Source organism: Pinus tabuliformis, chromosome 4_1, assembly GCF_031772625.1.
Source record: "Pinus tabuliformis cultivar Carrire ecotype Pingquan chromosome 4_1, CPIR1, whole genome shotgun sequence".
Lineage (NCBI taxonomy): Eukaryota > Viridiplantae > Streptophyta > Pinopsida > Pinales > Pinaceae > Pinus > Pinus tabuliformis.
Genome location: NC_142303.1, coordinates 927,745,911 through 927,769,480, shown reverse-complemented (window position 1 = coordinate 927,769,480; position 23,570 = coordinate 927,745,911). Strand labels below are relative to the sequence as shown.

Below are 23,570 nucleotides of genomic sequence, written 5' to 3'. Positions count from 1 at the left end.
TAGCGCTTGAAATTTCACCTCAGGCTGAGAAAGGCAAACCTCAAGGCCACATCAAACCATTTAGCCTCGTAGCTAGCCCTACGGGGCAGGAGAAGGCTCTCTCCGGTCAATCTCGGTAGATCTGCAATGGGATGAGATGACCAACAAGGTAACACTGATATTAGGCTAGTAAACTGATTAAAAAGGTTGATTTGGGTTTTTTTGGGTTTTTTGGTGGCAAATTGAGGAATTGCAATTTTGGGTGCGGGGATTTGACACAGTTTCTGCAGGGGGTTCTTTGGGGCGAGGTAGGAGACCGTATTGATGCCTTTGATTGAGGTGAGTGGATGGAAAAGACCGGTGAGGAGCTAAGGAGAGCAAATAATACTTTGAATTCTCCTTAAACAGTAGAAAACATAGAAATTAAACAAATTTAAAAGCAGAGCATGGCAAGCATGAATTCTTACTTTAACACTTCATTTGTTTAATATGCAGAAGGAAAGAAAGGAGATGAATCACATAACACACTTACAAGAACATTAAGAAGCACTCCATCAATACATGAAACCACAAGAATCCCAAAAAGGACTGCAAAACCCTGGTCTTCCTTAGCCAAAAATTGCAGAGATACAGTGAATAATACAATGATAGCTTCTCCCTCAAGAGTCCAACCATGAAAATGAGCAAGAAAGTACATAATATAGATGATCTAACCTCTTTCCCTACCTCCATGGGTCGAGCTCACTATCCTAGGAGTTGTTTCAACCACTTCTAAACTAAGCACTACAAACTAGGCAGTCAAAACAACTTGCCTCTATAAACTTGGAAACCAATTCATACATTACATATTTACCCATTACATGAATGAATCTTCTAGAAGTGTTAAACAAGAGTAAAAGTGTCTTAGAGTTACAAAAATTACATCAAAGATAATCATCTTCAACCCCAAAAAGTCAAACTGAGTCAAATCTGCGTTTTCTGGGCTGTACAGTGCAATCTGGCAAAAAACTGCCTGACAGGTCGCGCCCCCCTGCCTGACAGGTCGCGCCCCTTTGGAGCTCTGTTTGGGGTACTTGCAGGTGGCCAAATTGAGCAAAAGTGGGCTTGTTGGAAAGGTCTATGAGTCTACTTTCCAACCCAACTGGAATTTTTGAATTTGGAGTTCATTTGCCCTGTCAAAAACCAATTCTCCCAAGACAGCTTTCTGCAGTTCAAAAAAGTGGCAGAAAGTCAAATTTTTCATGTATTTTGACCTTCTGGAGGCCCAAAACTCCATAAAAACTCAAGTCCATCCATGGGCATATGTAACTTTGCATAACAAATCAGGAAATGCTGAGTTTTTGTGAAAAGGAGTTGCCATGACAAAGGGTCTCACCGGGGGTGAGACCCGTTAAAGAGCCAAAACCTGTAAATTACCAAAAAATGCCAAAATTACCCAAAATTCTCAAAAAATTTTGGAATTTGAGCTGTGGCTAGGCTATTGAGTGCCATGATCTTTGAGTGAAGCCTCAGCCAAGATACGGAGTGGATTGGTCTTCTTTTTCCCTTTTAGGGCCTCGGACAACCGCCTTTGAAACATCTTCATTTTGGCCTTGCACACATGCATTCTTGCCCAGTAATGGTTTTTCATGTTCCTCAGCAACTTTTTATCTTGGTTGGCCTTAGCCAACAGCCTCTCCAAGTGTGTGTTCTCCTGAATGACCATAGACTCTCGGTCAGCAGGCAATGGGTCACCGGGTCTTCTACGGTTCAAGGTTCGGTCACTACGAATCCTCCATAACTCATCAAGTGCTTTCTCCTCCTCCAACTGTTTGTTGCGCTGCTCCAGGTAGGTGATGGTCCATTGGGCACCCTCAAATCTCCTTTGCAAAGCATCATTTTCAGCTCTGAGATGCTGAATGATCTCCTTTGCCTCCTGGCTAGGAGAACTAGTCTCGAGATCAACAAACTCAACATCGGGAACTCCTGATGGACCCTCATCAATCATGGGCTCTTTGCCCCTCTCTGGTACCTGTGCTGGTGAAGAAAGCGAGGCCCCTTCCACCTGATGTGGAGATAACACTCGCTGAGCTGAAGATGAAGGCGAGACCCCTTCCACCTGCTGTGGAGATAGTACTCGCCGAGCTGCTGCAAACAAGGCCCTCTGGCCTCTCTGATAAGTAACCAAAGGTGAGGAGCTGACATGTCTAGTGACGGGGATGTCATGCTGCTGTGATGGTCCTTCCTCCTCGTGAACAATCTCAGGATGTGGTGGTGGTGCTGTGCATGACATATACATCATCATACAATTTCATTTGCAAGGATGTTATGGGAGGTAGGTTAGGGTTTAATTTTTTGATTTCTTAGGAAGAGGGGTAGGGTTTAGGGCTCTTAGCAATTGTGGAAGGGAAATTTAAATAAAAATGATAGGGAATATGGAATGGGAGGTGAAAAATAGGGAAGACAAGGGATACCTCAAAACAGCACATAAAACCCTAGCAATTGACAACTTCAAGCCAAAGCACAATGGGGACTTCTACTTGCAAATGGAGACCTCTACAAATATAATCATGATCTTCTTAAACTGTAAGAAGCAACAATTTTTCATGATTTGAGGGCCTACCTTACAAAATTTGGCAATTTGTGGCTCCTTGGCAAGTTCACTGGCAAATTTTTGTGGAGAAATCCCCAACGGGTCGCGCGCCCCTGACAGGTCGCGCCAGTGTAATTTTTTCACTGGCAAAGGTGTCCTGACGGGTCGCGCGCTTTTGCAGGAGGCTTTTGGAGGCCTTCCCAGTGTCAGAATCAGGTGAAGGATAGCTCGTTGGAAAGGTCTTTGAGTCTACTTTCCAACCCAACTGGAATTTTTCAATTTGGAGTTCATTTGACCTGTCAAAAATCAAATCTCCCAAGACTGGTCAAAAAGTGCCAAATGAGGCTACCTCATGGAAGAGTGTTGTTGCAGTCAACTGTTGAATGCCTTCCTCAACCCCAAATTGAGCTCATGATAGCTCATTGAAAATCTCTTTGTGTCTAGTTATCATTTTACCCATCAAGCAAATCATTTGGCCAACCAAGCTAGGAGAAAACTTGATTTTCCCAAGGTCACTTCAGAGGTGTCTTTGATTCTCCTGAGGCAACGATATTTTTGACATTTCTCTCAAACCATGACACCTGTGTAAAAAGTGAAGGAGGTTTTTCTTCCTTGGCATGTTTTAAACAAAAACCTCTCTCAATTTTCCAAAATTCATCTTTGATTGCTCTAAAACATCATTTGAGTGAAACTTGTCTCGATGTGTGAAACAAGGAATTTTGTCGAAATGAAGGGGATAAGGGGCTTCCAAATTCTTGGGGAAATTTTGGGGAGTAGGGAGGGATGTTAGGAAGCAGGGGAAAGTCAAATCTCAGAGATTGAGCAAGGGGAAGGAGTCCAAAAGGGCAAAACACAGGCCAAACCTAGAAAATTGCCAAGTTGTAGCTAGAAACTAGGGTTTGTGCAAAAATGAGGATTTTGGGGAATCTCAGTGATGGGAAGCATTTGATAAGGTATATGAAGGATAGGGGAAGGTGTATGAACATCTGGATACAAGTTTTGCCGATGACTTGACCGTCCAAGAGAAATTAGCTTCAAAACCCTAGGAGAGGGAAATGACCTTGCCTAGGCACAACTGAAGCATGAATAAGGTGTAACATGACCCAATGGAACCTAATATGATGATAGCAACCCTCTGAATGATGATAGGCTCAGCTGAATGATGACATGGACTGACATTTGGACAACTTTGAAAAGTGTGAAAGCAAACCCTAGACCTAATGCCTAGTGACCAAATTTTGCTTGAAGACTTACTGAAATGACAAAATTTGACCTTGACACTTCAAAATCACTTTGTAAGAGCACGCTTGATCACTGGAGGAAGGCTGGAAAGACTGACACTAACACCACCGACTTCTGTTTCCTGCTTATCCAAGATATCGAGGCAGAAACCAAAGAGAAACAACACCTAGAAGTGCTCTTTCGGTCCACCACACTACCTTCTTAATCAGCATCGCAATATCCATGTAGCCTCACATCTCCGGCAGTGTATCTCAACCCATGACTGATTGTGCCCCGAAGATATCTCAAAAGATTCTTGGCACCAATCCAATGTGAGTGATGAGGCTCAACATGTTGACTGCAAAGCATATATCCGGACGGTAGTTAACCAAGAACATTAATGCTCCTATGAGTTGACGATACTCAGAAGCATTTCCCAAAACAGGTCCGGCAGCACTACCGCATAACTTCTTGAAGTTAAGCTCCATCCGGGTAGTCACGAGCTTGCAGCCCACCATACCAAACCTCTCCAATATCTTCACCACGTATTTTCCTTGAGATAGGAAAATTTCTCCTGGCTTTTGCCAGATCTCCAGCCCTAGGAAATAGTGCATCAGTCCTAGGTCCTTCATCTCAAATTTGGAAGCCAACTCCCTCTTACATTTGTGAATGAGAGGGTTTGCACTTGTCAGAAAGAGGTCGTCAACATACAACACCAATATGAGAGGCTTATCATCTTCAACCTTAAAGTAAAGGTTTGGCTCGGCTTCATTCTTAGTGAATCCCAGCTTCATCAAGTAGCTATCGATCCTCTCATACCAAGCTTCGGGTGCTTGCTTCAACCCATAAAGAGCTTTCTTCAAACTGCATACATGAGATTCCCGATTATGAATCTCAAACCCCTCGGGTTGTTCCATATAGACTTCCTCTTTAATCGAACCATGCAAGAACGCGGTCTTGACATCCATCTGATGTAGGTTCCATCCTTGCGAAGTGGAAAGGGCTATGATCAAGCGGATGGTGGTGTATTGGGCAACAGGTGCAAATATCTCATCATAATCTACACCTTCCTTTTGAGAGAAGCCTCGAGCAACAAAGCTAGCCTTATACTTTTCAGCACTCCCATTAGCTCTATGCTTGATTTTGTAAAGCCACTTCGAGGTCACAACTGTTTTGTCCTGGGGTCTGGGGACCACATCCCAAACATCATTCTTCATGATGGACCCATATTCCTCATTCATATCATCCTTCCATACTTGATGCTTCACGACTTCGTCAAACGATGAAGGCTCTTTTTGAATGATGGTGCTCATAATAGTCAAGTATCCTCGATACCTGGTCGACTTCTTACTTTCACGGAAAGTCCCTCTGGGTGCAATGTGTCCCTCGACATCATCAAGAGTCCCCCTAAGCCATGAGGGCCTCTTCCTAGAAGAGTAAGGCTCTTTTGGAGGGGGATCAATGGGATCCATAAATTCTTCCACAACGGGCATCGTCTCATCTTCCTTCTCATCCGACTTCTTGGTGTCAGTTTCTTTATCTTTCCTAAGGATAGGAAGATTGTCAACTTTGCTAAGAGCCATATCTTCGTCAAAGGTGACATCATGACTTATTTCGACTTCCTTTTGACCAGCCACATAGATTCTATAGCCCTTAGAATTTTCGTTGTAGCCCACGAAGATACCCTTCTTACCAGATGCACCCAATTTGCTTCTTTTCTCTTTCGGCACATGAAAATATACGAGACTTCCAAAAATTCTAAAATGAGACACATCAGGTTTCTTACCAATGAACATTTCTTCAGGAGTCTTGGAATCCAATGCTTGAAGAGGGCATCAGTTTTGAACATATACGGCGGTGTTCGCAGCTTCGGCCCATAGAAACTTTGGAAGTCTTTGATCATGGAGCATAGAACGAACATCTTCCAAAAGCGTACGGTTCTTCCTTTCAGCCACACCATTATGCTCAGGAGTGTATGGTGTTGTGATCTCCCTCTTAATGCCAACTTCTTTGCAAAAGTCATGGAACTCATTAGATTCATACTCGGTCCCATTATCAGTCCTTAAAATCTTGATCCTCTTCTCGGTTTGATTCTCGATCAAGGCTTTGAAGTGACGGAACCAGGAGAACACTTCATCCTTCTTTTTCAAGAAGTATATCCAAGTCTTGCGAGAATAATCATCTGTAAAAGTGAGATAATATAGATATCCTCCCAAAGAGTTCACGACATCATACCAAATATGTTGGAGTGAACCAACTGCAAAATGTCAGAGGTCTTGCTATGGCTTGAGGGGAATGGTCCCCTTTTGAGCTTTCCTTCGGCACATCCCGGACATACACCTTCATGCTCTACTTTAAACTTGGGCATCCCTGTCACCATCTATCTCACATCGGGTAGAGCCTTATAATGAAGGTGGGCAAACCTCCAGTGCCATAGTTCAGACTGTAGAGTTGTGTCGCAAGACATGACTCCCAACGGACTTCCTCCAACTTGATATAAAGAGTCAACCCGAAACCCAAGAGTGAAAGCATCTTTAAAATTCTTTTTCCACACATGTACCTTGCCATCGATGAAGGCCACCTTGTAGCCTTTGTCTTCCATTGCCGAAATGGACACCAGGTTCTTCTTGAGATCAGGTACATATAGGACTTCTTGCAAATGAATTGTGTTACCTTAATTTAATTGAAGAGTAACATTCCCTACACCCTTTATAGGATAGGTGGAATTGTCTCCAAGAATAATCTCCAAGTTTGTCTCCCTTCTCTATCAGATTAGAGAGAGCTTCCTTGTAACCAATGAAGTGCCTTGAGGCACCACTATCAATAAGCCAATTGCGCAACGAATCCGGAGATGTAGTGGAGAGGGTCAATATCAGATAATATTCATCTTGCTTATTGTTAACAACATTTGATTCATGCCTGGAGTTCCTTGCTTTCTTGGAGGGTTGACCACTTCCTCGATTTCCCGCATTCCTCTTTCCTTTGCCATTGAACCTACCATTCCTTTGATTATGGTTGGAGTTGCCCCGGGAGTGATTTTGATCATCATCATGTGATGTGTCCTTTCTATTTGGACATTCCCTCGCATAGTGGCCAAATTTATTGCAAACAAAGCATCTTCCCTTCCTTCCACCCTTCGATCCAGTCTTTCCTTTGAAGTGACCTTTAGACCCAGAATTATTTCTCCTTTTGGCATAAGAGGAGAAAGTAGTGGGGTTGCCTTTGCTTGAAGGCATTTCTTGCTCCACCATCCTTGTCTCTTCTTGAATGCATCTTGACATCAATTTTTCAAATCTCGAAATTCAATCATTGACTTCTACAATTGATAGGAGATCATTCTTGATCTCAGTGATCCTTAAGAAGTAGGATTGAATATCTTCATCCTTGCCCTTCTTAATATCCTTCAACTTATTTTTGAGGAACAAAACTTGATTTGCATCACTAACTTTAAACAAGCTTACCAATCTATCATAGATCTCCTTGGAGGTGTAATTCGGAAATGTAGGCCACCAGACGCTTGTCAATTGAGTCTCGGATGATCTTCGCTTTGACTTCACCCTTAGTGTATTTGTTCCTTGTGGCAGCCGGTGCATTTGATGGAGGCTCCGTAATTCTACCCCTCACACAGTCCAACACTTCCTGCTCTTCCAATGTCAGATCAAGAGACATCTTCCATCCGTGATAGTTAAACTTCTCACAAAGCTTGTCTTCAGTCGGGAAGTGTGTTGAGGAACCCATGAAGCCTTTTGACTTTTTCCAACTGTCTTCGGTGATTGCTCTTACTCTTGGTTGGGCTTTGTCTTCACCTCACCTCTGATACCATGTTAATTTACGGTATGTTCTATGGTTAAGAGCAATTTACTTCAAATCTTCTTATTAGCCCAATGTCAATTTCCAGTATAGCAATCACATCAACATGATAGTAAAATGCTAATAGAACATAAATAAAAACAACAGAAGACAAGCCTAGACAAGAGACACAAGATGTGGCACCAGCCAAGGATAAACCCCAATGCGGGGAAACCCTTTAATCAATTCTTCTATATTCTTCAATAATTCAGCAGAGAGCGAGATAGTACAATATCACAAATCTGTGATTTTACAACAGCAGTAGTGTAATCCAAAACAGCAAGGTCAACGCTGGTCAAACAGCTCCTAATTGACCTCAAGACAACCTAGGAGAACTCGGCCTCCAACAACAATAGATAGCAGCCCAAAACAATCCTCAAAACATCATAAAAACCGCAATCAACATATCAGCTCCTGCGGTCAGCCCTAACCAATCAACGCTGTCCCAAAACTGTGGTCAAACAGAGGTCAACAAATGCTGATCTGAACTGCAGCTAGCAAGATAGAGGGTCCCCACACAAATCCGCAGTCAAGGGTGTTTTCACACTGGTCAATGCTGCCCTCTAGCACCTCAGTCAACCCAAGTCTATAATATTCCTAATTAGCCATGGCTAATTGGAATATTCGATTTTGCTCAAATTTTGCTTTCTATAGTTATTTATAAATAAAAAAAAGTGAGGAAGGGGGAAATAACTCACTTTTAGAATAAAAGTCACTTCTTAGTAACACAATGTTGTGACTTAAAGGGGAGCCAAGGGGGCCAAAGGGGGACGCAAAGATGGAGCCCACGCAGACACATGGAGGGACTACGCAGAAGGGAAGAAACACGTGGCAAGAGGGGATTACGTTGGAGAAGGTGAGCCTTGGGATTGAGAGAAGCAAAGGCTATAAAGAAGAGAGAAGCCCCCTCACTTTGATCATTCAATTATGAGGATTTGTGATAGTCATTTCAACTTAGAGTACGATGGTTGTTTAGCTAGTCTGCAGCACTGTTTCGTGCATTGAGTGTCTCCGTTCGGAGATCTCACCCTTAGCCCCAGGGGATTTCGAGTGCCTACTCGAGCAAGGTATTTCCATTGGCATTTCAGCAGTAGTTTCATCAGCATTTCAGCAGCAGTTTCATTAGCGTTTTTGAGGACTGCGCAGCACTGAGAGGGGTGACGCAGTACTTTCTAGTAGGAGTTCTCGGTGAGGGTTTGCAGTTGGATTTGTGCTAAGAGATAGAGCAGGGGATCAGCCCTTGCATATTGGACAGCTTTGGCAGGGGTTTTCAGCCAGATTTCTGGAGGGTTTCATTCAGTGGCAGCGCAGAGCATTGAGGGACTGCGCATAACCCCAAGGGGGTGATTTTCAGGGGTCGACCATTTTAGAAAAACTCTCTGGGTTTTTCTGGGTTTCTTGAGTAGAGTCCAATTCCAGAGTTTTAGCTTTTTCTGAGGAGGGGAGTAGCCCCAAATCCTCATTTGATTTCTAGCAGCAGCACGACAGTTCTCCAACAGCTGGGACGCAGTTCAGAGAGGGGCCATTCCTTGCTATTTTAAGTATATTTCTTCACTTGCCTTGTGCAAGTCGAGGTGCCATCTTTCTGATCACCTCTTGTACTCATTCTATTACTCAGTATAATAAAATGGCTTAGCATTTCTCTCTGCATTTCTTGCGTATCTGCTTATGGTTATATTGTGATATGTTGCACCATTGTTATTTTTATCTCTTTGAGCATTATCGGCTATTATACCACTTGTGTGTTTTCTCCTATACTCTCAGACAGAGTCTGGAAAGGGCCAGGTAGCCTCCGAATCTCGTCCTCTTTTCAGAGGCGACATATCTGGTAAATGCCCTCCCAGTCCATCTCTGGTTGGATTTTTCTTGTGTTTGAGGAATATTCCTTATAAGGGATATTACAGTGGTATCAGAGCATAGATCTAGCTCAGCCTGTGGAGCTAGCAATCTATGACACCAGGGGAAAAACCCTACATCTGTTATAGAGGTCGGAGATACAGAGACATTGGGCGTAGGTTGGAGAACACTTACGGAGAGGGAGACTGTGTTCCAGTGGTGGATGCAGAACAGGAGGAGCTTGTGGTGGACGCAAAACAGAGGGAGCCTGTGGTGGACGCAAAGCAGAAGGATCTGATGGCAGATGATGACGGGAATAGATTTGCGGATATGCTCCTCAAATCAGTGCAGGATCTGTCGAGACAGATTGAGGTGATGGGGCAGAGATTCACGGCAGTAGAGGCCAGACAGCGTGAGAGCCCATGGATTTTCCAGGTTGGTGAGGGATCGGGCGCATCCCACGATTTGCCAGAGCAGCGTGATACTGCGTAGCAGATGACCTCACATGCCCCTACACGCTCTACCATGCCCACCTTCTTAGGAGCCGACACGGGGGCCGTAGCCTAGCAGGAGGCATAGTTCGGACATATGGGCGATTATTTTGTAGAGTACCACGCATATGGGCAGGAGTTCAGGGAAGCCCTCTCATTCAGAGATTTTGTTCAGCTCTAGTGGGATAATAGACCCCGCGACCATCACAGAGGGTACCGACATTACCATGATGGTGACACCCACCATAAAGCGAGTAGATTCCACTTGCCTAAGTTTGATGGTCCATCAAACAGTTCGGCAAAGTCTTGGGTGGAGAAGCTGGATATTTTATTTCCAGCTTAACCAGATGTCAGAACAGAGTCCATCAAGGTGGCACATTGCATATGGATGGTGAGGCCCAGGATTGGTGGTTTCATGGGATGGTTACACTCGGGCACTCCACAGTGACGACATCTGCTGAGTTTACCAGGAGATTGATAGAGCGATTTGATCGGAGGGATCCAGAGCAGCATTTTGTTGAGATGACGAGGCTCAAACAGACAGGGAGCCCAGAGACCTACATTGCAGATTTCTTGAGGGTCTCCGTGATGGTGCCAGACCTATCCACGGCGCGGAGGGTCTATATGTATGTTGAGGGGTTAACAGAGCCGCTTCGGGGTTTAGTCCGATCCAATAGACCAGCCACACTCCAGGACGCTATCAGCAGGACCCGGACACCTTACCCCCAGAGACAGACTTTTCAGTCTAAGGGGAAGGATGTGAGGATTCCACCCCCAAAAGGGAATCCAAGACAAGTACAGCTTGACGACGATGCCAGGAGGGAGCTGAAGAAGAAGCGTTGTGCTTCAACTGTTAGGAGCCGTGGGCACTAGGACATAGATGTGCTGCTGGCAAAGCACACTTTATTGAGGTCTTCTCCAAGAGCAGTGGAGAAGAGGGTGATGAGGATGATGTGGAGGCAGGAGATAGCCATGTCGTATAGGGACTTTTGCCACCTCCACCGCCAGCAGCAGGTGGTGCATCTTTTGCACCCACCGGAGGGGCCCTTGCAGCATTGCGAGGAGTGCCCAAGTTTCTGACGCTACGCGTACCGGGGACAGTACGTGGCCAGCGAGTATCAGTTTTGGTTAACAATGGGGCAACCCACAACTTCATTGATGCACAGATGGTTGAGCGGAGAGGTATACAAACAGAGAGCTTCGATGGGTTTTCAGTCTTGGTCCCAGGAGATTAGACCATGATGTGTGCTCGTTATGTTCCAGAGCTTTCAGTGACGATGAGCACCTACACATCGACTGACCACTTTTTCGTCGTCAATATTCTGGACACCAACATGATATTGGGTGTTCAGTGGCTTATCACTCTAGGGAAGGTCACGACAGATTGGAAGACCCTAGAGATGGAGTGGGATAATAAGAAGATAGGGAGGCATGAGAAGATATGGGGACAGCACACATATCCGCCTCAGACTGTTTCGACTCATTGGATGGAGGCAGTCTTCCGGAAGGGAGACATAGAGTGGGCAGTGGAGCAGCGTGCATCAGAGGCAGGGACTACAGGGCAGACGGTACATCCAAAGATACAGTCCATCCTTGAATGGTATGCCATAGTGTTTGGAGAGATTCCACCCAGACAGCCATCGGATCGGGGGTTTGAGCACACCATCGAGCTTGAACACGGCATACAGGCAGTAATTACCACCCCCTATAGGCACCCCAAGACCTATCGAGATGAGATTGAGCGGGCTATCCAAGAGTTGCTGGCTCTTTGGCACATTCGACCGAGCACGAGTCCTTTTGCTTCTTCCGTGGTGTTGGTGAAGAAGAAGGACGATACATTGAGGATGTGCATTGACTACAGGGCCCTGAACAAGAAGACCCTGAAGAACAGGTACCCCATACCCAGGATCGATGAGTTGATGGACGAGTTGAGAGGAGCACGGTGCTTCTCAAAGATTGATTTGAGATCTGGGTACCATCAGATTCGCATGAGGGAGCAGGGCATTCCCAAGACCGCCTTCAGGTGTCACTATGGGCACTTTGAGTTCTTGGTGATGCCCTTTGGGCTAACCAACGCCCCCGCTACATTTCAGTCTTGCATGAATCACATCTTCCACAATCACTTGAGGAAGTGTGTTGGTATTCTTTGATGATATTCTCATTACAGCAAGACTTGGGAGGAGCATCTCTAGCACATTGAGACAGTATTGCATATCTTACAGGAGCAGCAGTTCTATGCCAAACTCTCCAAGTGTGAGTTTGGGTTGACGGAGATGTTGTATCTGGGACACATCATAGGGGTGAACGGAGTGAGAGTCCACGAGGAGAAGATCAGGGCCATCAAAGAATGGCCAGAGCCGAGAAACGTGACAAAACTCCGGGGGTTCATTGGCATTTGTACTTACTACCGGAAGTTCGTCAAGAGTTTCTCCCAGCTTGCTGCACCCCTGACAGATTTGACGAGGAAAGGGGCTTTTAGTTGGTCGGATACAGCGCAGCGAACCTTTGACAGGCTCGAGGTTATGAGCAGTTGCCCACTGCTTGCATTGCCAGATTTCATGTAGCCATTCGTTTTGGAGTGTGACGCGTCGGGAGAGGGGATCGGCGCAGTATTGATGCAGGGAGGTCACCCTATAGCCTATGACAGCCGGAATCTCCTTCTGCACGAGAGGTTGTATTCTATATACAACAAGGAGATGCTGGCCATCATGCATGAATTGGCCAAGTTCCGGCAGTATTTGGTAGCTAACAGGTTCAGGGTGAGGACTGATCACAACAGCCTCAGATTCTTCTTGGAGCAGAAGCAGCTACAGGAGAGGCAGCAGAAGTGGATCAGTAAGATCCAAGCCTATGACTTTGACATTGAGTATGTCAAGGGTAAGAATAATGTGGTAGCAGATGCCCTTTCACGTAGACCAACCACGTTGTCTTTTATGAGCTTGGATACAGACTAGAGGGCTCGACTCTTAGTAGAGTATTCCAAGGACAGGTTTGCATGTGAGGTTCTGGATGGATAGGTGGCAGATGACAGGTACAGGGTGGTCGATGAGATCATCTACTATGCGGACCGGATCTTCTTGAGTGAGGGGTCTCAGCTCAAGAAGAAGATACTACAGGCATCGCATGATTCACCATTGGCAGACCATCAAGGGTTTACCAAAACCTATAAGGCCATTAGGGAGAGGTTCTCATGGAAGGGCCTCAAGGAGGACGTACTCCAGCATATCCGGGAGTGCGATGTTTGCCAGAGGAACAAGGGAGAGATGAGCCATCCCGCAGGATTATTGTAGCTTCTTCCCATTCCGGAGGGGAAGTGGGAGAGTATTTCGATGGACTTCATCACAGGGTTGCCCATGGTACAGGGCAAGGATTGTATCTTTGTCGTCGTTGATCGACTGACGAAGTACGCACATTTTTTGCCATATCCGCACACTATACAGCAGCACAGGTGGCCGAGTTGTTCTTCAGAGAGATCTTCAGGCTACATGGTCTTCCTAAAACCATCGTCAGTGATAGGGACAGCCATTTCATGGGCGGGTTTTGGCAGGAGCTTTTCCGGTTGGTGGGGACGGAGTTGACACCGAGTACCAATTATCACCCACAGACGGACGGACAGACAGAGATAGTTAACAAGTGGCTGGAGGGCTACTTGCGTAACTATGTCAGTGGGCAGCAGCGAGCATGGCTGAAGTGGTTGCATCTGGGGGAGTACTGCTACAACACTTCTCATCGCATGTCCATTGGTATGTCACCATTCTATGCCTTATATGGGTATCATCCTTTATCTTTTGCTGACGTGATGTTTGGTGATAGCAAGGTTCCTAGAGCCAAGACTTGGATCCAAGAGAGTCAAGATATCCTTTGAGCTCTCAAGGATAACATGGCTATAGCGCAGAACCAGCAGAAGCTGTATGACGACAGGGGTCGAGTGGAGAGACAGTTTGAGGTAGGGGACATGGTCTACCTACAATTACAGCCATATCGACAGTCGTCACTGAAACAGAAGGGGGCTAAAAAGCTCAAGCCCCGCTTTTATGGGCCATACAGGGTGATACTCAGGATTGGACAGGTTGCATATGAGTTGGAGCTGCCCCAAGGCAGCAAGATTCATAACGTTTTTCATGTATCATGCCTGAAGAAGGCATTGGGGCAGCAGGTGACAGTGACAGATGAGCTACCACCCATGGATGATGAGGGGCATTTGGTGTTGCAGCCGGAGGCTATCATTGATACCAGGGAGAGGCAGCTACGAAGCAGGACGATCCGGGAATTCTTGGTGAGGTGGAAGAATTTGCCGGATGAGGATGCCACTTGGGAGAGTGAGAAAATCTTGCAGCATCCATCACTTTAGTTGCTTGAGGACAAGCAACATTTTGCCGGGGGAGACTGTAATATTCCTAATTAGCCATGGCTAATTGGAATATTCGATTTTGCTCAATTTTTGCTTTCTATAGTTATTTATAAATAAAAAAAGTGAGGAAGGGGGACATAACTCACTTTTAGAATAAAAGTCACTTCCTAGTAGCACAACGTTGTGACTTAAAGGGGAGCCAAGGGGGCCAAAGGGGGACGCAGAGATGGAGCCCACGCAGACACATGGAGGGACTGCGCAGAAGGGAAGAAACACATGGCAAGAGGGGAATTACGTTGGAAAAGGTGAGCCTTGGGATTGAGAGAGGCAAAGGCTATAAAGAAGAGAGAAGCCCCCTCATTTTGATCATTCAGTTATGAGCATTTGTGATAGTCATTTCGACTTAGAGCACGCTGGCTGTTTAGCTAGTCTGCAACACTGTTTAGTGCATTGAGTGTCTCCGTTTGGAGATCTCACCCTTAGCCCCGGGGGACTTTGAGTGCCTGCTCGGGCAAGGTATTTCCATTGGCATTTCAGCAGTAGTTTCACCAGCATTTCAGCAACAGTTTCATCAGCGTTTTTGAGGACTGCGCAGCACTGAGAGGGGTGACGCAGTTCTTTCTGGCAGGAGTTCTGGGTGAGGGTTTGCAGTTGGATTTGTGCTGAGAGATAGAGCAGGGGATCAGCCCTTGCATATTGGAGAGCTTTGGCAAGGGTTTTCAAGCAGATTTCTGGAGGGTTTCATTCAGTGGCAGCATAGAGCATTGAGGGACTGCGCATAACCCCGAGGGGGTGATTTTCGGGGGTCGACCATTTCAGAAAAGCTCTCTGGGTTTTTCTGAGTTTCTTGAGTAGAGTCCGATTCCAGAGTTTCAGCTTTTTCTGAGGAGGGGAGAAGCCCCAAATCCTCATTTGATTTCTAGCAGCAGCAGCAGCACGGCAGTTCTCCAGTCGCTGGGACGCAGTTCAGAGAGGGGCCATTCCTTGTTATTCTGAGTATAATTCTTCACTTGCCTTGTGCAAGTCGAGGTGCCATCTTTCTGATCACCTCCTGTACTCATTCTATTACTCAGTATAATAAAATGGCTTAGCATTTCTCTCTGCATTTCTTGGGTATCTGCTTATGGTTATATTGTGATATGTTGCACCATTGTTATTTTTATCTCTTTGAGCATTATCGGCTATTATACCACTTGTGTGTTTTCTCCTATACTCTTAGATAGAGTTTGGAAAGGGCGAGGTAGCCTCCGGATCTCGTCCTCTTTTCAGAGGCGACATATCTGGTAAATGCCCTCCCAGTCCATCTCTGGTTGGAGTTTGCTTGTGTTTGAGGAATATTCTTGATAAGGGATATTACAAAATCAATGTTGTTGTACCTTCCTTCGTCCTCCTGCACTTAGGTCAATGCTGCTGCTCCTAACTGCGTACTCCTTTTTCCCACGTGAGAGAGAGAAGCTCCTCCTTCGCATACCCAAACAAGCTAGGAGAGAGAAGAGATGTGGAGATGAGATGAGTGTCATAATGTCGCAAGGTCTCCTCTACTTATATGCCACATCAACGTATAGCTGGGGGTGTGAAACACAATTTTACTTGCTGGTCGACCTTGATAAATTGTCAAGAAATAAAAATAAATTCATATCTCCATGAATACATGTCAGAATCGGATGATCGTTAGATCAATCCTACACCTCTCGATAAGAGGAATCCAAGAAAAATATCAGCTGCCATAAATAAGATGACCCACATGGAGTTTGTCCCTAGTTTCCAATTTTAACAAAGAGGCATGCAGTCTTATCCACCTTAGACAATTTCAGACCACGGGATGGAGGCAGACCTGCGACATGGGGACATTGCATGGGCAGTTGAGCTGAAGATCTCAGAGGTTGGGGGACAGGCTTAGCCACCACCAGAAGACATACAGGATTTGCTAGACAGATACGCAGTGGTGTTTGGGGACATTCCACCAAGGCAGCGACTAGACAGGGGATTTGAGCACACTATTGAGTTGGAGCCGGGTGTGCAAGCAGTGATCACCACCCCTTATAGGCATCCCAAGGCCTATAAGGACGAGATAGAGAAGGCCATCCAGGAGCTGCTAGCATTGGGCCATATCAGGGCAAGTTCCAGTCCCTTCACGTCTTTAGTGATACTGGTGAAGAAGAAGGATGGAACCCTTCGGATGTGTATTGACTACCGGGCCCTCAACCAGAAGACACTGAAGAACCGGTACCCCATTCCCCACATACATGAGCAGATGGACGAGCTTAGAGGAGCCAAGTACTTCTCTAAGATAGATCTGCGTTCAGGGCTAAGTCACCAGGTTCGAGTTCGAGTTCGAGTTCGAGGACCTTGAAATTCGAATAAAGTTCGGCAACTCAAATTTTGTCGATAAAATTCGACATATAGAAATTCGAAGAAAAAAAAATGTATATTAAAGATAGAGGGCAGATTTATACACTTATAAAGACTATCTTATTGTTAGAAATTATATTAATAATGGAGTCAAAGCATAATTCGATGAAAAGCTTGAAATGTATAGGAAAAATCAGCAAGTTATGTAGCACATGAAAATTGCTAATGAGTCAACCATATTGACAAAGAAATAATGAAAATTTCTAAAAGATACCATTTGATCACCAACCAAAATATGATGTACCATGTAACCATCAAAGCGAATAGAACAGTAAACAGTCATCAAATAAGAGTGAACAGCTTCCACATTAGATAAAAAGAGAGTTTAAACTTTAAACTTTAAAGTAGCAGCTAGCTTGGCAGTTTTAGGCTCTAGCAAATTGTTCATGCAAAAACTAAACTAGAACTCTAAAACAGGAACACAAGTTTTATTCTTGACGTTCCTGTTGCCCACTTGTTATATCAAAAAGTTCTATGTCATCAAGAGTAGTATGAGATATGGATCCGCTAGATGCTTCAGCACCAGATTCATCAGCGAATTCCCTGTCACTATCAATGTACAAATCAGCATCATCCATTGTTGCATTTGGAACAGGATCGATCCACGGAGTAGAAGAATTGGATGACTCTTTAGCCACATTCTTCAATGCCAACTGCAAATTACTACGAACATAAACAAGATCTTCTAATTTTTGAGATGACAGTCTATATCTTTTTTTGGAATGAATGTGGTCAAAGGAACTCCAATTCCTTTCACATGTTGATGCACTTGCTCCTTGGCTTAAGATACGCATTGCAAAATTTTGCAATTCTGGTGCCCCTGAACCATACCATTCCCACCATAGTGTTGGATCACTTTTGCTCCTATCATACTTTGCTGATACTGTTCCAAATAATCCTTCTTCTAACCTGTATGCATTCAAGTTGAGAGTCTCAATCAGTTCATATACAACAAGATTCATATAATTGCAAGACATTAACAACAAGATTCATATAATTGCATGCAAAGGAATATAATTCAATAGACATTTACCTGTATGCTCTCAACTGACTTCTGATCAAACCTGCAATCTCTGGATCTGGATTTAGCTTCTCAATAGATTGGATAAGTCCATTCATGATTTCTTCGTCCCTATGTCTTGGCAACCCAAACAATCTAGGGTCCAAATAGCATGCTGCTGCGTGTAATGGACTATGCATCATCTTCCATCTATGATCAATTAAATCCCATATCTCCTTGTAATCAGCTTCCACATTATCAAAAGCAGTTGCAATGGCCTCTTTGCAACGATCAAGGCTTTCATAAACAAAACCCATACAAGGTTTATCACCATCAACCATGCGGAGCACATTAACAATTGGGCCACAAATTTTTAAAACCTTGTTTGCATTTTCCCAAAAGCCATTATTGAGCACTATTTGTTCAACATTTTTCCCCTTAGTTTCTTTTGAGAGAGTAGATCTCTCCCACTCAGTGCTGCAAAAAACAGCTCTTAGGCTCGCTTTTTCCTCAACAACTCTTTTCAGAGTAATATAAAAAGTGGCAAACCTTGTATCACAAGGCCTCAACAACTCTTTTGATGCATTCTTCCTGTATATGCTCAAAGTGAGACGATGGTTGATGATGAAGTTTGAAATTGATTTGGCTCTTCGGATTGTTTCATTGACCCAAGGAAATTTGGCTAAGTCATGCAACATTAAATCCAAGCAATGAGCTGCACAAGGGGTCCAATAAATCTGCCCATATTTTTCCATAATCAGCTTCCCTGCACCAACACAATTTGATGCATTATCTGTAACAACATGGACAACATTTTCCACCCCAACTTTTTGAATCGCTTCATCCAAAATTCCAAAAATGAATTCTGATGTCTTCACTTGATCCATTGCATTCACTGCCTTCAAGAAAACTACCCCTTGAGGACAATAAACAAGCACATTGATCAATGGGCGATGACACAAATCTGACCAACCATCACTCAAAATTGTGCATCCTGTAAGCTTCCAGGACTCTTTAATATCAGCCAACTTTTCTGTCACTCTGTCTTTCGCTCTGTTTAGCAAAGTTGTCCTTAAAGCTTCAGATCCAGGAGGAACATAGCCCTTCCCAAAATCAATGGCCTTTTTAATTACATTTTTAAAATATGGACTCCTCGCCACATTAAAGGGAATTGCACATGCATAAAAATACTCAGCAACAGCGTCATCAACTTCCTGTTTCTCAACAGGTTTCCAGAATTGATTTAATGTTTTCGGCCCACCTGTTTTTGCTTGAGGAGCTGTAGAACTAGATCCACCAATGTTTGAAACTGAATTAATGGTGGAGGAAGACATGGCAATCTCCCTCTCAATTCGCTGCGTCTTATTCACCTTTTTCTGCCTTTGCATCTGTGAACTGGAATGGTCTTTATCCACTTTGGCTTTTTGTTCATCAGTGATCTTAGTGCAGGCTTCAACACCACCTCCACTTCCATTGGTAATACCGAGAAGGTGATCCACTGCTCTAGTCAAAGTGCCCTTGAAATTATGTCCACACAGCTGACATGAAAGATTAGAACCATCTTTTTGGATAAAATTCCAAGCTACAGCAGTTGACTTTGGGGGTGCCATTGGAATTTAGAAGTCTGAAATGTCTGACACTTCAATGTCTGAAATGCCTGCAATTTTTTTTGAAATTACATTTTCGTTAGTCATCTTCAACACAGTCAAATCAGGCTTTAGCCTTCAACACAGTGAGAACATAATTAGAGCCTAGAGCCTAGAAAAAGTGGAGCATATGATCCAAAAGAAATTGTCCTTTGGGTACTCTCAGGCTTCAGCCCACTAAAACATTTTGTTAACTGCAGACTCAAGTTTCAACTGGGCTGATATCATTATAATTTATTACAGTGGCTTGACATAAAATTACAGAGGTTTGATCTTGTTATGACTGTTGAAATAACAATGAAAGACACTACCTTTCTGTTCAGCTTGTTTCTGGCTTACCTTTCTGTATAGAATACATTGCAATTCCATTATGATTGGTCTAATACCAACGAAAGAGACTATCTTTCTGTTCAACTTGTTTCAAATGGTTTTACATGGTATATTATCTTCCAATGTTTGATCAAACAAAGAATCATGGTATGTGAAAATTTCGAGTTTAGTATCTTTTACATGGTATTCTAGACCAGAATATTTTTCTGTTGAAGTTTTGGTGGAGAGATCTACCAGTTTCTTAACATCTGTGGTATTAAAATCAATATAATTCACATAGAATTTTACACTTGTGTTTATCTATGTTCAATTTACAGAAGCTATTTCCCTTTCTGGGGGTTAATATTGATTTGTTTGCCTGCAGCTTTCATCACGAAATTCATGAGCATATATAAGAAATTTTTAATTGCAACCTTTGGCTGAGAACATAGCATGAACATAGCATGATATAGTCTCGGCATTCTTGTGAAGAGGAGGATCTTAAAGTGTCACTCTCTGTCTCAGCATACATTTAAGATGCAGCTATAATTTGAGCATAGAACTTAGAAGTAACATAAAGACACAGTCATAAGTTTTAGTTACAAGCCTACAACCATATGATATATCTGCTGGACGGTGGACCATGGTTCGTAACTTCGTTGACGTTCCATTACTAATAACTAATAAGTAATAACTATGACGGAATTTGGAAACCGAAAAACTTACAAGTTACAGCCTACAGCCTACAGGCACAGCTGAAGCCTGACAGCACGCGGCAGGAAAAACCCGAGCCCGTCAAGCGTTCAAGGTGTAGAGTTAGACTGTAGTGACTAGTCTATGGCGTCTGCGGGCCTGCGGCGGCAATGAAACCCTAGCCCGAGCCCGTCAAGGTGTCGTGTAGTCGTGTAGTCTCTGTCTCTGTCGTGCGTCTGCGGCGGCAATGAAAACAACAATGAAACCTAAGCTAAAGCCTAAAACAGCAACACGCATACCCGAAAAAAACGAATTTGAACGCATATAAACGAATTTAATCGATTTTAATGTCGAATTTATTCGACAAAAATTCGAATACGCCATTAAATACGGCGAACTGAAACGAACAAATTCGAATGACCATTAAATACGCCGAATTTCGAATTTTTTGGATTAAATACGGCGAATCCGGTGACTTAGGTTCAGGGTACCACCAGATCAGGGTGAGGGATCAGGATATCCCTAAGACAGCTTTTTCGGTGCCACTATGGGCACTTTGAGTTCCTAGTCATGCCATTTGGGCTGACCAATGCTCCGGCCACCTTCTAGTCATGCATGAACCATGTCTTCCGGGGACAGTTGAGGAGGTTTGTGCTAGTTTTCTTCGATGACATTCTGATTTACAGCCGGACATGGGAGGAGCACCTCCAACACTTGGAGGAGGTACTGCGCATTCTGGAAGAGCAACAGTTTTATGCCAAGCTCTCCAAGTGCGAGTTTGGTTTGACAGAGATGCTCTACCTAGGGCATATCATTGGTGTTGATGGGGTGAAGGTCCATGAGGAGAAGATTCGGGCCATCCGAGATTTGCCAGTACCCCGAGATGTGACTGCGCTGAGGGGCTTCTTGGGCATTTGCACCTACTACAGGAAGTTTGTCAAGGGGTTCTCACAGCTGACAACACCCTTGAGTGACTTGACCAAGAGAGGGGCTTTTCCCTGGACTGATGGGACACAGGTTGCCTTCGACCGCCTCAAGGAGGTGATGAGCAACTGTTCGGTCTTGGCACTTCCGAATTTTTCCCAACCATTCACCATGGAGTGTGATGCATCCGAGGTAGGAGTTGGAGCAATATTGTCACAGGAAGGGCATCCCATTGCTTTCGAGAGTCGGAAGCTCCTACCACATGAGCTGTCATATTCCATATATGACAAAGAGACGTTGGCCATCATGCATGCATTGGCCAAATTCCGTCAGTACGTGGTGGGCAACAGGTTTCGAGTGAACACTGATCACAACAATCTTCGGCACTTCATGGGGCAGTAGGGCCTCAATGACAGGCAACAGAGATAGGTCAGCAAGGTGCAGGCCTATGACTTCGATATAGAGTATGTGCGGGGGAAGCACAATGTGGTGGCAGATGCTCTATCTCGAAGACCAGCTGGGTTATCCCTCATGAGAATCTGTCATAATTGGAAGGCTCGGCTATTGGTGGAGTACTCCAAGGACAAAAGGGCAAGCGAGGTATTGGAGGGTACCCATGCAGATGATCGTTACTGAGCGATGGATGAGATCATCTATTACAAGGGGCGCATTTTCTTAGAACCCAACCTGCAGTTGAGGGAGAGGGTGCTCCTGGTAGCACATGATTCACCATTATCCGGGCCCCAGGGGTTCTAGAAAACTTATATGGCAGTCGGGGAGAGATTCATGTGGAAGGGCCTCAAGGGGGACGTGCTGCAGCACGTACGAGAGTGTGAGGCATGCTAGAGGAACAAGGGGGAACTAATCCACCCCACAGGATTGCTACAACTACTTCCTATCCCTGAGGGGAAATGGGAAAGTATCTCTATGGATTTCATCATAGGGCTCCCCACAGTGTAGGGGAAGGACTGCATCTACGTAGTGGTCGACAGGTTGACCAAATTTGCCCACTTTTTCGCCATCCCCACCAAATACACGACTGCACAGGTTGTAGAACTGTTCTTTTAGGAGATTTTCAGATTGCATGGGATCCCCAAGAACATTGTGAGTGACAGGGACAGCAGGTTCATGGGAGGCTTCTAGCAGGAGCTTTTCAGATTGGTCAGGACCAAGCTCACTCCTAGCACTAGCTATCATCCTCAGATAGGTGGCCAGACCAGAGGGTTAATCAGTGGTTGGAGCGGTACCTGAGGAATTACGTGACCGATCAGCAGAGGGCTTGGATTCGGTGGTTACATCTGGGCGAGTACTGCTACAACACCACGCACCACATGTCCATTGGTATGACTCCTTTCCGTGCTTTATATGGATATGATGCAATATCTTTTGCTGACATTATTTTTGGAGACAGTCAGGCCCCAAAGGCCAAAGATTGGGTCCAAGAGAGCCAAGACATCCTCAAGGCTCTCAAGGATAACTTGGTGACAGCCCAAAATCAACAGAGGGTATACGCAGATCGGCACAAGATGGAGAGGCATTTCAACGAGGGGGACTTGGTGTACCTCCGGCTACAACCTTACAGGCAGTCCATGCTGAAATAGAAGGGGGCGAGAAGCTACAACCACGCTTCTATGGGCCCTACCGGGTGGTTAGACGAGTTGGGGAGGTGGCCTATGAGTTAGAGTTGCCTCAAGGGAGCAGGATCCACAATGTTTTTCATGTCTCATGCCTTAAAAAGGTGTTGGGACAACAGGTGACAGCAGCAGCTAATCTACCCCCACTGGATGATGAGGGCCACTTGGTTTTGGAACCTGAGGCCCTTTTGGAGAGCAGGGAAAGGAAACTGAGGAGCAGGACCATCAAAGAGCTCTTGGTGCGTTAGAAGAACTTGTCGGATGAGGATGCCACCTGGGAAGGTGAGCACATGTTGGACCATTCAGCTCTGAGGTTTCTTGAGGGCAAGCAACATTTGGGAGGGGAGCACTGTCATGTCCCTTCTCAAACACATTTGTAACAGGGTGTTACTACACAATTTTGGCTAAGGAAGAGAAGTTAGAACCCATCATTTTCGACTTAGGGACTTAGGAGGCAATTCGATTTAATTTGGTTGCTAGTGGAATGTGGGGGCCACCCACATGAGAATTCGAATTACCCATTCGAATAGCTTGGAGGGAAAGTTGAATAGGTGGATGCGGGGGCCCACATGAGGCAAGGGGGGCCCAAGGAGTTATAAGAAGGAGGGAAACGCTCTCATTTTGGGTTTCATTCTTACATCTTGCAAACAAAA

General features: G+C 44.8%; 2 protein-coding genes across 2 annotated transcripts in view; both read right to left on the bottom strand.

Moving 5' to 3' along the window:
* LOC149179197 (uncharacterized) overlaps window positions 1–23,570 on the bottom strand; it is a 459,862-nt gene that overhangs the window by 419,202 nt on the left and 17,090 nt on the right.
* On the bottom strand, window positions 17,140–19,321 carry LOC149179198 (uncharacterized). Its single transcript, XM_089423886.1, has 2 exons — window positions 17,745–19,321; window positions 17,140–17,620 (listed from the first exon to the last, which is right to left on the bottom strand). The coding sequence occupies exons 1-2, from the start codon at window positions 19,319–19,321 to the stop codon at window positions 17,140–17,142; spliced, it is 2,058 nt and encodes a 685-aa protein (XP_089280012.1).

What these genes read in the sequence shown, in the direction of transcription:
- LOC149179198 (XM_089423886.1), bottom strand. Translation starts at nt 19,321, where the DNA reads ATGGCACCCCCAAAGTCAACTGCTGTAGCTTGGAATTTTATCCAAAAA. An exon ending in AGTCAGTTGAGAGCATACAG is followed by an intron (nt 17,621 to 17,744) that starts GTAAATGTCTAT and finishes GAATGCATACAG; the next exon opens with GTTAGAAGAAGGATTATTTG.